This window comes from Bos mutus, chromosome 22 (assembly GCF_027580195.1).
Source record: "Bos mutus isolate GX-2022 chromosome 22, NWIPB_WYAK_1.1, whole genome shotgun sequence".
NCBI lineage: Eukaryota > Metazoa > Chordata > Mammalia > Artiodactyla > Bovidae > Bos > Bos mutus.
In genome coordinates, this window is record NC_091638.1 from 49,454,856 (window position 1) to 49,471,659 (window position 16,804).

At 40.6% G+C, this 16,804-nt stretch overlaps 1 protein-coding gene across 1 annotated transcript in view; it reads left to right on the forward strand.

Moving 5' to 3' along the window:
• Window positions 1-16,804, forward strand: part of DCAF1 (DDB1 and CUL4 associated factor 1) — an 80,556-nt gene that overhangs the window by 42,602 nt on the left and 21,150 nt on the right. Inside the window, exons 8-16 of the mRNA XM_070359229.1 lie at window positions 309-467; window positions 1,628-1,807; window positions 2,287-2,496; window positions 3,312-3,481; window positions 9,439-9,563; window positions 10,566-11,829; window positions 12,569-12,767; window positions 14,220-14,302; window positions 15,126-15,210. Coding sequence (XP_070215330.1) covers window positions 309-467; window positions 1,628-1,807; window positions 2,287-2,496; window positions 3,312-3,481; window positions 9,439-9,563; window positions 10,566-11,829; window positions 12,569-12,767; window positions 14,220-14,302; window positions 15,126-15,210 — 2,475 coding nt within the window. The remainder of the gene's footprint in view (window positions 1-308; window positions 468-1,627; window positions 1,808-2,286; window positions 2,497-3,311; window positions 3,482-9,438; window positions 9,564-10,565; window positions 11,830-12,568; window positions 12,768-14,219; window positions 14,303-15,125; window positions 15,211-16,804) is intronic.

A 16,804-nucleotide genomic window follows, 5' to 3' on the forward strand; every position in this document is an offset into this window, starting at 1 on the left:
ACAAAAATCCATTAGGGAAGATATGTAATAATAAAACAGTTATAGGAGTGTGTCATAATGTACAGTAGTATTCTTCATTTCTTGTTTTTTACCATCATGAAAACTTTGGTATTAGGAGGCAATGTTACCGAATTCTACAGTTTTTGTTTGCTTATTTTTTTGTTTCCCTTAAGCAGTATTGGTTTTACTTCTGTTTTGAGGGGGTGGTTGTCTACTTCTAAGGAGTCTTTGTATTTAGCAACTTAATATTCTGTGAAGAGATATTTGTTCTAGATTGTTCCATGGTAATATGTATCCTCTTTGTGTAGCACCTAGCATCTCTCCTGCTCCACAATAAGTTTGCCACAGAATTTGTTGCACACGGTGGAGTACAGAAATTACTGGAAATTCCTCGTCCTTCTATGGCTGCAACTGGTGTATCCATGTGCTTGTATTACCTGTCCTACAACCAGGATGCCATGGAAAGAGTAAGTCCAGTCTATTCAGATGTATGGGAATGGTTTAGGGTGGGACTACTCTCATGCATTCACAGAAAAGCATTTGGATGAGACAATTAAACAGTTGGATTAGGCCTTAATGAAAGGGCATTCTATTTTCAGGCTCTTCTCAGGTGTCCCCCAGTAGAGTTACATTTTGCATTTTCGAGTCAGTTATAAAAACAACAGATGATGCTTTGTGTATGTTAACAGGATAGTTTGTGGTAGAGATAGTAAAATCATTCCAGTTGTTCTTAGGGCTCTAGAGGTACTGTACCCCTCTGGTTTTTCTGTTTTTCCAGTTAAGATTTTTTATTTCATGTTTTTTTTTTTTTTTTAAATGTAAGTGGGTTATACATTAGAAAAGAAATGGGTCCCTAGACACCACAGCAACCCTTGTTTCTATATCTGGAGCATTCTTCTATATTTTATGCAATTGTAGCTTTTCTGATAGAGTGAAGTTGGTAAATTCCTCTCAGTGGTGTCTTTATTCTTCTGTGCAAATTTATTAATGGGGTAATCTTCTGATTTTAATTTTTTTACTCGTTACGATCTAGCTTTCTGCAAAGATATGTAATCTTTTGAGAGTAGTAACCTAATCTGTGTGTATTTGTACAGAATTAATTGTGGTTAAAAGTGCCAAACAAACCTGGGTAATGCTTCAGAATTCATTGTCTGACAGGAGTCAGCACCATGTGTGTGAACAAATCAGTGAGTGAATGGATACTGAACTTGGAAATTTCAGTATCAGAAGGCTCAGTTACTTTTATCAGCTCCCTTACTTTTATCAACTTTTTATCAGCCTGGGAAAGTCCCTTACATCTCTGAGCTACTTCATTAGTTAAGTGGTGATCCTGATACCTGTGTAACAGAGCTTTGTGAGCATTAAAGGCTAAAAATATTTGCAAAGTTTGACACTCCGAAAGCTTAGGTGGAATTTAAACATTTCTCTAAATTTAGATTGTTTTCTGCCTAGGAATAGATTGTCATAAAATTTTATTTACAGCTTAAGCTTTAAATCAGAATGACTTACTCAGGAATGATTATTGTATTTTGTAGATACCTATGTACACTGGTGAATTTTTTATACCTTCTGGAAGTTCCTTTCCCCCACGTTTTAAACAGTTGTATTTTATTTTTGTCCTTTGCAGGTTTGCATGCATCCCCACAATGTTCTGTCTGATGTGGTGAACTACACCCTGTGGCTAATGGAATGTTCACATGCCTCAGGATGCTGCCATGCTACCATGTTTTTCTCAATCTGCTTCTCCTTCCGGGCTGTGTTGGAACTCTTTGACCGCTACGATGGTCTTCGTCGTCTGGTGAACTTGGTGAGGTTCTTCAGTGGCTTCTCTTTGTGAGGAGTGGGGTCCTGCTTGATGTGGCTGCCCTTCAGCAGCACTGAAGAGAGGAAGCTTCTGACTGGAGGGGTTTTTCTGTCATTTTTATGGATAAAGTCTTTTTCCCTCCTTCATTCACAACTTTTTCTTCCTCTTAAGTGGTTAGAGGACTATGCCATTGTAGACTTGCCTTGAAGATAGTAATCTTACAGGGAGAATTGCTTGTTCTAAAAGCAGTTTTGTGCCTCTGTGTCTTTCAACATGATTGAAAGCTGTGTCATTTTTCAATATAGGTTTAGTGTTTTGTTTTCATATGTCTGCTCTTAACATGATGTACAGACAGATGTACTTTGATGTTTATCAATCTTCTTGAGCATAAAAATCTACTGAAATCTTTCTACTTTTTTCTCCTTTTCCTTTTTCTTTTTGTTCTTCTCTTTTGCCCCCTTCTTCTGCCCCTTTCTTAATAGATCAGTACTTTGGAGATTCTAAATTTGGAAGATCAGGGTGCACTTCTGAGTGATGATGAAATATTCGCTAGCCGGCAGACTGGTAAACACACCTGCATGGCCTTGCGCAAGTACTTTGAAGCTCACCTGGCCATTAAATTGGAACAAGTGAAGCAGTCTCTTCAGAGGACTGAAGGTGGCATTCTTGTTCATCCTCAACCTCCCTACAAGGTGAGAGAACCTTGTCTAAAAAAGAAACATTGTTAGTATTGTCTGTAGCATCTTGGGCCTGAAATGCACATTCATATCAGTGGAGTCCAGGTGGGATGTACATTAATGGATTATACTTGCACTGTGAGGAGGCAGAATGAAATGGATAGGGGTGTAGGGACTTCTCTAGCTGTACAGTGGTTATATGACTCAACGTCAATGGCCCAGGTTCAATCCCTGGTCAGGGAACTAAGATCCTAGCTGCATGCTCCAAAGGAAAAAAAAAAGAAAATAGATGTATCGAGAACTTACTTTGCTCCCAGTTGTAAGTTTGCTACTTCGCTGGGATACTTAAACTAAAAGATAAACCGAGATGTGTGCGAAAGGACTTTTTTCTGTGAAAAATACTAGATAGATATTCTAGCTGCTTCTATGTGGAATTTTCTTTTGAAACCTGGTATATCTATAATTTACTTCACTATCATTTTTGAAATTAGTATGTTTTAGAACAAAGAGTATCTGCATGTTTTAAAAGTCACATATTGAAAAGAAATCAATTATTTTATGTGGTGCTTCTTTTTCTTAAGGTATGAAATACATGCACCAATAATTTGAACATTTTGTTACCTTTTTTGGCAGAATGTATTATGAGTCTAGTTACAAATAAAAGATGAAGCATCATTTATTATTTCACATGTGGGCTGTGGACTCAAGAAGTGTGTGTCAAGACTTATTATTTAGCTTTATTATTAAAATCTTTAGAGCATTGAGCTGTGCTGGAGAAAACAGCAGGTAGATTGATAGAGTTCTTTAATAATATATCTCTGTCCTTTTAGGCATGTTCATATACTCATGAACAGATTGTGGAAATGATGGAGTTTCTGATAGAATATGGCCCAGCGCAGCTGTATTGGGAGCCAGCTGAAGTCTTCCTCAAGCTGTCTTGTGTCCAGCTCTTATTGCAGCTTATTTCTATTGCTTGCAATTGGAAGACCTATTATGCAAGGTGGGACCAGAGAGAGGTTTCAAAGATCGGCTTTTTGCTAATGTTCATGTTGGTTTTCACATGGTGTATGCTTAACAAATATTTGTTGAATTAAAATTTTGGACTTGAATCTGAGAAACTAGATTAAGCGTGATAAATATCTTTAAATGTATAGAGTGCTTGGTCTTGGTGATTATAAATACTGTACCATAGACAAGGATCATGTCTGTACTCTTAGAGAAATTATGCAATCTATGTGGCTACAGCTTGCAGAGGTGTGTTGAAGTCGTCCTGAGACTGGAGTCTGGTATTCTTTGTACTTAGACTTTAAATGTTAAATGTCTCTCTACTGCTTGGCAACCATATATGATGTTTATTTGAGCGTCACATACAGCTGTATTTTTTGCTTTTGGTAGGGTTTTCACCATTAGGACAGAGCTGGACAAGGCTCAGGGAAAAACAGCTAATGGCATCAGGCAGTTGGGTAGGTTCTATTTGAGGCTGATGCAAAAAGAAAGCTATGTTTTGGATAAGGAGTCTGGAGGGTACAAAGTAACAAAGTTTATGAGCTGTGGTTCTTGACCTCCTTGCCCTATCCATCCACTGCCATAAAGACAGGAGGTTTCTTACTGTAATTCCTAGGATAGTTAAATCTAGAGGAATACTTTTGGTGGCCATCTTCAAGCTTTCTGGTGTCAAGATTCCTTTACTGTACTAAAAATTATTAGGACCCTTAAGAGCTTTTGTTTTTTATCTATTGATATTTAGCATATTAGAAATTAAAACTGAAAATGTAAATATATTTACCAACTTATTTAAAAATAATCTGAACCCATTGCTTATTGGCATTTTTTATGAAAAGTTTCCAAAATAAAGCCAGCTGATTTTCATCAAGTATCTGGCTCAATAGATCTCATATCTGCTTCTGTATTCAGCCTTTTGTGACATCACACATGACATAGCCTCTGGAAAGCTCTTTATACACTCAGGAGAGGAGAGTGAGAAAGGAAAAATAACATCTTAGTGTTATTATGAAAATATTTTTTAAATCTCAGCACCTTTTGAAAAGGTCTTAGAGACTCCTAGGGTCCCCAAGCACACTTTCAGAAACACTGTTTTTAGAGTATTAAAGGAGGTTATTATATTTACTTGGAGACCATTGCTTTAAAGATGATGAAAACTCAAAGGATAATAAGGTTATAAATACATTTTTTGAATGGTAAATCCATATGTGGATTACTTAAGAAAAAATAAATATGTCCTTTAAAAGTTTATTTTTAAAAATAGAATTAAATACTTGTTTTTGCTTAGACTATACAAAAACCTTAGAAATAAAAATTATTCTTTGTTCTTGTTCAGTGGCCAAATTGTGTCCAACTCTTTGTGACCCCATGAACTGTAGCCTGCCAGGCTTCCTTGTCTTTCACTGTCTCCCTGAGTTTGCTCAAACTCATGTCCATTGAGTTGGTGATGCAATCCAACCATCTTATCCTCTGTCACCCATTTCTTCTCTTGCCTTCAATTTTTCCCAGCATCAGGGTCTTTTCCAGTGAATCGGCTCTTTGCATACGGTGGCCAAAGTATTGGAGTTTCAGCTTCAGCATCAGTCCTTCCAGTGAATATTCAGGTTTATTTCCTTTAGGATTGACTGGTTTGATTTTGCTGTCCAAGGGAGTTTTAAGAGTCTTCTCCAACACCACAGTTCGAAAGCGTCAATTTTTTGACTTTGAGCCTTCTCTGTGGTCCAACTCTCATATCCATACATGACTACTGGAAAATCCATAGCTTTGACTATATGGACCTTTGTTGATAAAGTGATGTCTGCTTTTTAATATGATGTCTAGATCTGTCATAGCTATTCTTCCAAGGGACAGTTCAGTCGCTCAGTCATGTCCGACTCTCTGTGACCCGATGAACCACAGCATACCAGGCCTCCCTGTCCATCACCAACTCCCGGAGTTTACGCAGACTCAAGTCCATTGAGTTGGTGATGCCATCCAACCATCTCATCCTCTGTTGTCCCCTTCTCTTCCCGCCCTCAATCTTTCCCAGCATCAGGGTCTTTTCAAATGAGTTAGTTCTTCGCATCAGGTGGCCGAAGTATTGGAGTTTCAGCTTCAACATCAGTCCTTCCAATGAACACCCAGGACTAATCTCCTTTAGGATGGACTGGTTGGATCTCCTTGCAGTCCAAAGGACTCTCAAGAGTCTTCTCCAACACCACAGTTCAAAAGCATCAATTCTTCAGTGATCAGCTTTCTTTATATTTCCAACCCTCACATCCATACATGACTACTGGAAAAACCATAGCCTTGACTAGACCGACCTTTGTTGACAAAGTAATGTCTCTGCTTTTTAATATGCTGTCTAGGTTGGTCATAACTTTCCTTCCAAGGAGTAAAGTGTCTTTAATTTCATGGCTGCAGTCACCATCTGCAGTGGTTTTGGAGCCCCCCAAAATAAAGTCAGCCACTGTTTCCACTGTTTGCCCATCTATTTGCCATGAAGTGATGGGACGAGATACCATGATCTTAGTTTTTTGGATGTTGAGTTTTAAGCCAGCTTTTTAGTTACCTTTCTTTAGGTTCTTTAGTTAGTTTTCACTTTCTGCCATTAAAGTGGTATCAACTGCCTATCTGAGGTTGTTGATATTTCTCCTGGCAGTCTTGTTTCTAGCTTGTGCTTCCAGCCCGGCATTTTGCATGATGTACTCTGCATATAAGTTAAATAAGCAGGGTGACAATATACAGCCTTGATATACTCCTTTCCCAATTTTGAGCCAGTTCATTGTTCCATGTCTGGTTCTAACTGTTGCTTCTTGACCTGCATACAGGTTTTTCAGGAAGCAGGTATGGTGGTCTAGTATTCCCATCTCTTAGGAAAAATTTTCCAGTTTCTTGTGATCCACACAGTCAAAGGCTTTAGTGTGGTCAATGAAGCAGAAGTAGATTTTTTTTTGGGAATTCTCTTGCTTTTTCTATGATCCAGTGGATGTTGGGAGTTTGATCTCTGGTGGTTCTGCCTTTCTAAATCTAGCTTGTACATATGGAAGTTCTCAGTTCACATATTACTGAAGCCTAGCTTGAAAGATTTTTGAGCATAATCTTGCTGGCATGTGAAATGAATGCAAATGTATGGTAGTTTGAACATTCTTTGGCATCGCCCTTCTTTAGAATTGGAATGAAAACTGACCTTTTCCAGTCCTGTGGCCACTGCTGAGTTTTCCAAATTTGCTGGCATATTGAGTGCAGCACTTTCATAGCATCATCTTTTAGGATTTGAAATAGCTCAGCTGGAATTCCATCACTTCCGCTAGTGTTGTTTGTAGTAATGCTTCCTACTAAGGCCCATTTGACTTTGCGCTCCATGATGTCTGCCTCTAGGTGAATGACCACATCATCATGGTTATCCAAGACATTAATAACTTTTTGTACAGTTCATCTGTATATTCTTGATACCTCTTATTAATCTTTACTGCTTCTGTTAAGTCCTTGCTGTTTCTGTCCTTTATTGTGCCCATCTTTGCACGAAATGTTCCCTTGGTATCTCTGATGTTCTTTAAGAGATTTCTAGTCTCTTCCATCCTGTTGTTTTTCTCTATTTCTTTGCATTTTCACTTAAGAAGGTTTTCTTACCTCTTCTTGCGATTCTCTGGAGCTCTGCATTCAGTTGAGTATATCTTTCCCTTTCTCTTCTCTTCTCAGCTATTTGTAAGGCATCCTCAGACAACCACTTTTCTTTTTTGTATTTCCTTTTCTTGGGGATGGTTTTGGTCACCACCTCCTTTACAATATTAGGGACCTTCATCCATAGTTCTTCAGGCATTCTGTCTACCAGATCTAATCCCTTGAATTTATTTGTCACTTCTACTGTATAATCATAAGGGATTTGATTTAGGTCATACCTGAATGGCCTAGTTAGTGGTTTTCCCTACTTTCTTCATTTTGAGCCCGAATTTTACACTAAGGAGCTGGTGATCTGAGGCAGAGTCAGCTCCCCATATTGTTTTGACTATATAGAGCTTTTGCATCTTCAGCTGCAAAGAATATAATCAGTCTGATTTTGGTATTGACCATGTGGTGATGTCCATGTATAGAGTCTTCTCTTGTATTGTTGGAAGAGGGTGTTTGTTATGACCAGTGCATTCTTTTGGCAAAACTGTTAGCCTTTGCCATTCTTCATTTTGTACTTCAAGGCCAAACATATCTATACTGTAGTTTATTCTCCTATTGATGGGCATTTAGTGTCTTCTTTCTTTTTCCTGTCAAATGAGTGGTACCATGAACCTCTTTTTGAAGTCCCTTTAATGCCAAACAGGTGTCTCTTGACTCCCTACTTTTGCATTCGAGTCCCTTATGATGAAAAGGACATCATTTTGTTCTAGAAGGTCTTGCTTAGAATATACAAAACCTTAGAAATGGAAATTATTCTTAGCCTCTGTTAATTTGTTTAATCTCTTTTCCATAATTCTGTAAATAGACATAATTAAGATTATAGTGTTTAATTAAACTCATCTTTTAAATGAAATACCTCAAGTTATATGAAGATACAGAGAATAATATAACAACTACTCCATACTCAGGGTTGGCATGTTGCTTTCTCAGTTCCTTTCCATTTTCTGCCCCCCAGCCCAGAGTGACCAGTTTTCTTGAATTTGGTATGCATTCTTTCCATTCTTTTTTTTTTTTTGCTATGCATATGTGTGGGTGTGTAATCAATGATTTAGTACTCTTTTTATGTTCTAAAATTGTATAAAGTCTTACTTGTGCTTGCTTTCTTCACCCTTACTTTTACTTATTTATTTAACGTAAGTTTCAGGTATTCAGTCACCCTTAAGTGTTTAAGATTTATGTGTTGATACGTATTTGAATTCTTATATTTGCATATTGGGTTTCCCAGGTGGCACAGTGGTAAAAAATCTGCCTGCCAGTGCAGGAGGCCCAGGAGATGCAGGTTCAATCCCTGGGTTGGGAAGATCCCCTGGAGTAGGAAATAGAAACCCACTGCAGTATTCTTGCCTGGAAAATTCCATGAACAGAGGAGCCTGGTGGGCTCCATGGGGTTGCAAAGAGTCAGACATGACTGAGTGACTAAGCACATTTCTATACTATGGTTTATTCTCCTACTGATGGGCATTTAGTGCCTTTTTTCTCTTTTTTTTTCCTGTCAAATGAGTGGTACCACGAACTTCTTTTTGAGGTCTCTCTTGAGGATGTGATGTGTACAGTTTGAGTTGTAATGTGGCTGCATCTCATCTTTAGTGGATGTTGCCAGATTGTTTGGAAAAATGACTTCTCCCACAGCAGTCTATGGGAGTTTTCATTTTCTCTCCCTTCTTGCCAGTGCTAGGTATTGTTGGCTTTAAAATTTTGTATCTTGGTTTTGTTGTCTTTTGAGCCTTTTCATTTGTCCTTAGAAGTTTTTTTGAAACAATTGTCAGTAGCTGCACAGTTGTCCAGAATTTAACACAGGTATTCCTGTTTCCTGTGTAAGTTTTCTTAATTCTTTTGCTGTTTTACATGATGTGATAATGGACATCTTAATCCATAAATACTTGTTTGTACTTCTGATTATTTCCTTAGGGCAAATTCCTAAAGGTAAAATTCCTGGGCCAAAGGTTACAAACATTTTAAGAACCTTGTTTCATATTTCCAAATTATTTTCTAAGAGGAGTGTCCTATTTTCTTCTCCTCCCAAAAGTTTGAGAGCATTTGTCTCTGCTCATCTTCACCAGCATTGGAGATTATCCTTTGTTTTTTAATCTTAGCAGTTTGATAGATGAAAATTCCATACCCATGTTTTTTGAAATTAGTGTTGTGGTGACTTACAGGTCCTCTCTTGATGCCATGGCTAGGGACAGAGTCATTCAGGTAGTAAGTAGTTCTGACCCACTGTGTCTGTCTGTCTCTCTTTTAACAGAGACTGTTTCTTGTGGCTGTATCCTAGTTTCCCTTTGACTAATTCTTCTTTCTGTCCAGGAATGACACTGTGCGCTTTGCTCTGGATGTCCTGGCTATTCTCACTGTTGTGCCAAAAATTCAGCTCCAGTTGGCAGAATCAGTGGATGTACTAGATGAGGCTGGCTCCACCGTCTCCACTGTAGGTAGGTTGTATCTTGCCATTTTTGTCATTGCGTGGTTTTAATTTGTTTTCCTCTGCCATTCTGGTTGTGGTTACTTAACTGACCTAATTTTGCAGTACTAGAACAGAAGGTAGCAAAGGAGGGTACCCTTTAAGTTCTTTTAAGTCATGTCATCAGTTTCAAATAAGGGAGTCATGTTAGTGAACTCAGGTATTCTCGGTGGTACAGGCATTTTTGCTATAATAGTACAAGTGCATTCCTGAAAACCTTGCACTCTTCAGAGTGTTATGCTAAAAATAGAATTTATAAGAAACATGGGTTGGGGCAGATAGCAAAAAATTTAAGCAACTCAAAATGAATAATTGGCAAGCAGCGCAAATGAATAAGTTATTATACACAAAAACAAAGGGAAAAAACCCTTATTAAGATCAGGGCTGATGAGGGCTGCTGCTAAGGTGAGCATGCAAGTCATGTGAGTGGCTGTGGGCCCTAGAATGCAGTACCCTGGGGAGAAAGCCTGAGGCTTAGCCACTTGTTTTTAAGTTAATTCATATGTAGAAGAAAGGGTTTCTGCTACTACTATAGCAGCCAGGCTGAGGACTTTTTCTTTCCTGCTGGAAGTTTTTATTCATTCCCACTGTTTTTGCTTTCCTTACCTAGGAAAGCTTGTACATGAACCTTGGTGACTTCCACATCATTCCCGTATTTAAAAACTGCATATGAGGTCTTCTGACATAAAGATACACTGTAGTAGAACTGGCTGCATTTTATACAAACTATTCCTTACACTTAAGTCCATGGGGTCGCAAGAGTCCGACTGGACTGAGCAACTGAACTGAAGAGAAAACTGCTACACTTTAAAAATAAATTATTTATTTATTTTAATTGGAGGCTAATTACAATATTGTAGTGGTTTTGGACACAATGAATAGAACTGTAAATTTTGACTCTGAAATAAATTTTGACAATTGAAGTTGGCATTAGTGTTATGAGGAATAATATTAAAAAATTTTCCCCCTATAGGTATCAGCATTATTTTGGGAGTGGCTGAGGGTGAGTTCTTTATTCACGATGCTGAAATTCAGAAGTCAGCACTTCAGATTATCATCAATTGTGTTTGTGGCCCGGATAACAGAATTTCTAGTATTGGCAAGTTTATCTCTGGAACGCCTCGGAGGAAGCTGCCTCAGACACCCAAAAGCAGTGAGCACACTCTGGCCAAGATGTGGAACGTGGTGCAGTCCAACAACGGCATCAAGGTGCTTCTGTCCTTACTGTCTGTCAAGATGCCCATCACAGATGCAGACCAGATCCGGGCCCTAGCCTGCAAGGCCCTGGTGGGCCTGTCTCGCAGTAGCACCGTGCGGCAGATCATCAGCAAACTGCCCCTTTTCAGCAGCTGCCAGATCCAGCAGCTGATGAAAGAGCCTGTGCTTCAGGACAAGCGTAGTGACCACGTCAAGTTCTGCAAGTACGCCGCTGAGCTCATCGAACGGGTGTCGGGAAAGCCGCTTCTTATCGGCACCGATGTGTCCCTGGCACGTCTGCAGAAAGCTGACGTTGTTGCCCAGTCACGGATCTCCTTTCCTGAGAAAGAGCTGCTTCTACTGATCCGAAACCATCTCATTTCTAAAGGCCTTGGGGAGACAGCCACTGTGCTGACTAAAGAGGCCGACCTGCCCATGACTGCTGCCTCCCATTCTTCGGCCTTCACCCCGGTCACTGCTGCTGCTTCTCCTGTTTCTCTTCCCCGCACCCCTCGCATCGCCAATGGCATTGCAACTCGATTGGGTAGCCATGCTGCTGTGGGTACCTCTGCCCCTTCTGCCCCCGCTGCTCATCCTCAGCCGCGGGTGCCCCAGGGTTCACTAGCTCTGCCTGGTCCATCTCATGCAGGAAACTCCCCTGTGATTGGTAGGATCAGTTTTATCAGAGAGAGGCCATCACCCTGCAATGGCAGGAAAATCAGAGTGTTGCGGCAGAAGTCGGACCATGGCGCCTACAGCCAGAGCCCAGCCATAAAAAAGCAGCTGGACAGACACCTTCCCTCCCCGCCTACGCTGGACAGTATCATCACAGAATATCTTAGAGAGCAGCATGCTCGCTGCAAGAACCCAGTTGCCACCTGCCCACCCTTCTCTCTCTTTACTCCTCACCAGTGTCCTGAGCCAAAACAGAGGCGACAAGCGCCAATAAACTTTACCTCAAGGCTAAACCGCAGGGCATCATTTCCAAAGTATGGAGGGGTAGATGGCGGGTGCTTTGATAGGCACCTTATCTTTAGCAGGTAAGGAGAGGTTACCTCACTCCCTGAGAATTGGAATGATTTTTCTGTTTACGTCAGAGTATGTGGGCAATATCAGCATGAAGTAATAACTCCAGAAAACCATTTGTTGGCCTGAAATACCAGGAATTATCATTTTGTGTGAATACCTGAGCAATGTGACTATACCCCCTTTTGTCAAGGGGAACCCAGGGGTTCCTTGTATAATTACTGGCAATATAAGATACTCTGTTCTTGTTATATTAGTATGTTTTCTAGAGCCCATGCAACACTCTGTCCCTGACGAGGCTCTTAAGTTTGTACTTGTGCTGGTCCAAGTTGTTACCTCTTCTTATTCCTTAAAAATTTTACACTGGGGCTTCCCCTGGTCCAGTAGGTAAGACTCCACACTCCCAATGCAGGGGGCCTGGGTTCAATCCCTGGTCAGGGAACTGTGCTGCAATTAAGAGGTCACATGCCGCAACTAAGATCCAGTGCAGCCAAATAAATATTTTTTTTAAATCTTGCATACAAGTCATGGGATCTCAGGTTTTTGACATGGGAATTTTTGTTATTGTTAACATTTTTAAGTGAAGGTCCAGTTCTCTCTTGTAAAATGAAGATGAACCACTGATGGTCACTGATAATTTGGAAGAACCCACTTGAAACAGAAAGGCTGTTTTTCTTTCTGTCCTTCTAACAAACTTTTGTTTTTCCGAGTCTCTGCATGTTCTTTCTCTCTGACTCTCTCTTGTTTGTTCAGGTTCCGTCCTATTTCAGTGTTCCGGGAAGCCAACGAGGATGAGAGTGGCCTCACCTGCTGTGCGTTCTCCGCACGAGAGCGCTTCCTGATGCTGGGCACCTGCACCGGGCAGTTGAAGCTCTACAACGTGTTCAGTGGACAGGAGGAGGCCAGCTACAACTGTCACAACTCAGCCATCACACACCTGGAGCCCTCCAGGGTAAAGCTCCCTTCCTAGGTTGTGCTCAGTCATGCTTCTAGGATAGGTTGGTGACCTGCAGGTGTGTGGGCTGACCGGTTTCCCGTGTTTGTGTGTAAAGTTTGTTTGGAACACAGCCATACTCATATGTTTATGTATTATGTCCTGGCTGCTCTGTGCTACAGCGGCAGAGTTGAGTATTGTGGTTGCATGCAGCACAGACCATGTGGCCTGCAAAACCTACAGTATGTACTGTCTGGTATCTGGCCCTTATGTTTTCCAGACCTAAAGATAGATGGACAGATTTTTAATGTGCTTTATTTAGAAACTTGAGATTATCTATCAACTATGACCACAGAAGTTTTTGTGTTGGAAGGAAATCTGTAACAACTGTGAATTTTTAGGAAAACAAGTATTGTATGATCCCAGTGGTAGGTCATAGTCTAGTAGTACTATTTATTTTAATTCTTTATATTGGAGTGTAGCTGATAAGCAATGCTGTGATCGTTTCAGGTGGACAGCAGAGGGACTCAGCCATACGTATACATGCTTCCATTGTCGCCTAAACTCCCCTCCCGTCCAGGCTGCCACATATACATGGAGCAGAGTTCCCTGTGCTATACAGTATGACCTTGTTGGTTATCCACTGTAAATATAACTGTGTTATTAGTACTGTTCTGTGGATGAAATCAATGCTTTTGCTGTTTCTACAAGTCAAGACTGTTAAGATGACAAGGATAATTTTCCTCAATTTAAAGTGAAGGAGGTTGCTATATTTAAAATGCATAACCAACAAGGACCCACTGTATAGCACATGAAACTCTGCTCCATGTTATGTGGCAGCCTGGATGGGTGGGGAGTTTGGGGGAAAGGGGATACACGTATGTGTATGGCTGAATCCCTTCGCTGTTCACCTGAAACTGTAACAACATTGGTAATTGGCTATACCCCAATACAAAACAAAAAGTTTGAAAAAATTATAATGTGGGAATCGTGAGGAATATAGATTAATTTGGTGATGAGCTGGGAAGAAAAATAAAGCAAGTTGATCTTTTATTGGGCTTTCTCTTTGAAAAATCTTGTAAGAATCCTTAGCTACAGAGTCTAACAGCTGTTTTCAGTTTACTGATACTTCAGATGAGGGAGATGGAGAAATAAGGCCAAATATTAAGAAAGGAGAAACCATGTTTGACATTTAAGTCTCATCATCCCCCACCCACCACACCCTTGAAACTATTGTATTTCATGTTACTAGTTCAGGAGGATTAAATATTCTCAAATTTAGTGATTTTTTGTGACATAGGAGGTGCATATTGATTAAATCTTAGCAGCTTCTGACCATTTCTTGATTCCTAAAAGTTTTTCTGTTTTCTTTATAATCCAACAATATATGTTATATTTTAAAATGCTAATGAAAGATGGCATTTATGTAAACACATGATTAGCCACCTTGGGCTTCCCATCTTCTTTTAGGATGGATCCTTGCTGCTGACATCAGCTACCTGGAGCCAGCCTCTGTCTGCACTGTGGGGAATGAAATCAGTATTTGATATGAAGTATGTATCTACTTTTATAATTCAGTGTCTCTGTTTTACAATTTATCCCCTTCATCTGATTCTTTGACTCAGCATTTTGGGGCAAGAGAAGAATGCTGTAAGTTTTATTGCTGACTTCTCTCTTCCTTATCTGTGGTACATGTTTAATAAGATTTTTTTTTTCTTGGTTCCTGGGTATTCTTACCCAAGTTTATACATTCCCATCAGACAGCAGACCCTTCACTGATCCAGAATGGCACATCTTTCTATTTTATCATAGTGGCGCTCTTTGCTGCTGCTGCTGCTGCTAAGTCGCTTCAGTCGTGTCCGACTCTGTGCGACCCCATAGATGGCAGCCCACCAGGCTCCCCCGTCCCTGGGATTCTCATGGCAAGAGCACTGGAGTGGGGTGCTATTTCCTTCTCCAATGCATGAAAGTGAAAAGGGAAAGTGAAGTTGCTGGGTTGTGTCCGAGTCTTAGCGACCCCATGGACTGTAGCCTACCAGGCTCTTCCATCCATGGGATTTTCCAGGCAAGAGTACTGGAGTAGGGTGCCATTGCCTTCTCCGGTGGCGCTCTTTGCTGGGGCATATTTCAGAGGCATATGTACCCTGTTAGCCATTGTTTTAACCAAGTAGTTCCCATTCATTTATTTTGAATCTTCTTAGACAAATTGATGGAGAGAATTTTCTTTTTAATCTTACAATTTTTTCCTCTTTGGGAGCTGAGAATCTTAAGGTGAGTATAGTCAGGCAAGGGGCTGAGAATCACTTTCTTTTTAGTCAGTTAAATAATTATATCCTGAAGATCAGTTACATCAGTACTTCTGTTGTTTGTTCGTAGGCATTCCTTTACAGAAGATCATTATGTTGAGTTCAGTAAGCATTCTCAGGACCGGGTCATAGGCACGAAGGGAGACATCGCCCATGTAAGTATTTAAGAATCCACATTTTTCAGGGTGATTTGTCTGTTTATACTGAAACTTTTTGGACTGAATCTGATTACTTAAGTCCTGTGGGCAACCAGAAATTACTCAGTGATGATTCTTTCCAGATAAAATCTAGAATTGTAATGAAGTAGTTTCAGCTATATGGGAAAAATGTAAAAAGACTGAACAATCTTACAGTTTGAGAACTGTTTCATTAGCACAAAAGATACCTTGAAACACTGTGAAGTAAAGTTCCTGTCTTGGTGGATCCATATGGGGAGACAATAAACAAAAAGAAGCAAATATATGGTATGTTAGGTGGTGAGTGCTACCAAGGGAAAGAGAGCAGGGTAAGAGATAGCAAATGCTCGGTGGTGGTGTGGGGGCCTTCTTTTTCATCTAGGAAATAAGTGTCAGTGATTGGATAATGTTTAAGCAACGTCTTGAAGGAAACATGGGCGTCATGCAGATACCTTGGGGAAAGTGATCTGAGATGCAGAATGGCAAGGGAAAAGCCCATACCTGGGAGGTGGGAAGGAGAAGGAGGGGGTGACAACCGAAATTAGTGGGGGCATACCCTGTAGCCTCTTGTAGCAGTGTGTTGTTTCAGACCTTTGGCTTTTCCTGTGTATGAGATGGACACTGGAGGGTGACTAAGAAGGCATGTGATTGGAGGTAAAATTCCTAAAGTGTGAGTCTAGTTTCTGTGAGAGAAGCAAGAGGAGGCTTTCCAGTTAGGGTGTTGTGCCAGCTAACGTGAGAGCTGCAGTGGAGCTGGGCTTGGGTGGGCATGGGAGGCAATGAGAAGTGACACAGCTGGGCCCTGGGCTTTTGATACATGGAGTTTGTGATTCTCTTAGACATTCAAATAGGGAATATTACTAATTGGGGGTTCAGGAGAAAAGTCTGGGATAGGAGATACAAATGTGGGCGTTGTCTACGTATTGATAGCATGAACCATGATCTTGGATGAGATCATTAAGGAGGCTGGAGAAGAGAAGTGTGAGGACAGAGTCCTGGCTTGGGCCAGTATTAAGAAGTTGCAGTGTAAGGAGGAATTCGGGAAGGAGGACAAAAAGGGTGGCCAGTTAGGTAGCAGGAGGCCTCAGGAAAAAGACATGCCATTGAAGGCAAGGGAAAACTCTAGAGGAAGGATTGATGGTCTGGGTTAGAAACTGCCGATAAGTTGCATAACATGAGAATGGAGGGAATTTCTTGTTGGTCCAGTGGTTAAGACTCAAGGCTTTCACTGCCCAGAGCCTGGGTTCAGTCCCTGGTTGGGGAACTAAGATCCCATAAGCAATGTGGTATGACAAAAAAAGAAAGAATTGAGACATGATCTTTGAGTAACTATGTGGAGGTCATGTCCGGAGCTAGTTCTGTGCACTGTGGTGAAAATCTGATTACAGTGGGTTCACAGGAGAGCACGAGGAAAGAGCTAGAAAAACAGGTTTGCTGAAAAACAGGGATGTGAGGGTAGTAGCTTGCGGTGGGGTGGTGGTATGGAGTGGTGAAGGGAGGGTTTCTCCCAAGCTAAATTGGAAAGTTTTAAAATACATAGACAAGTTGAAGCAGTAGTACCGGTAACTGCCAC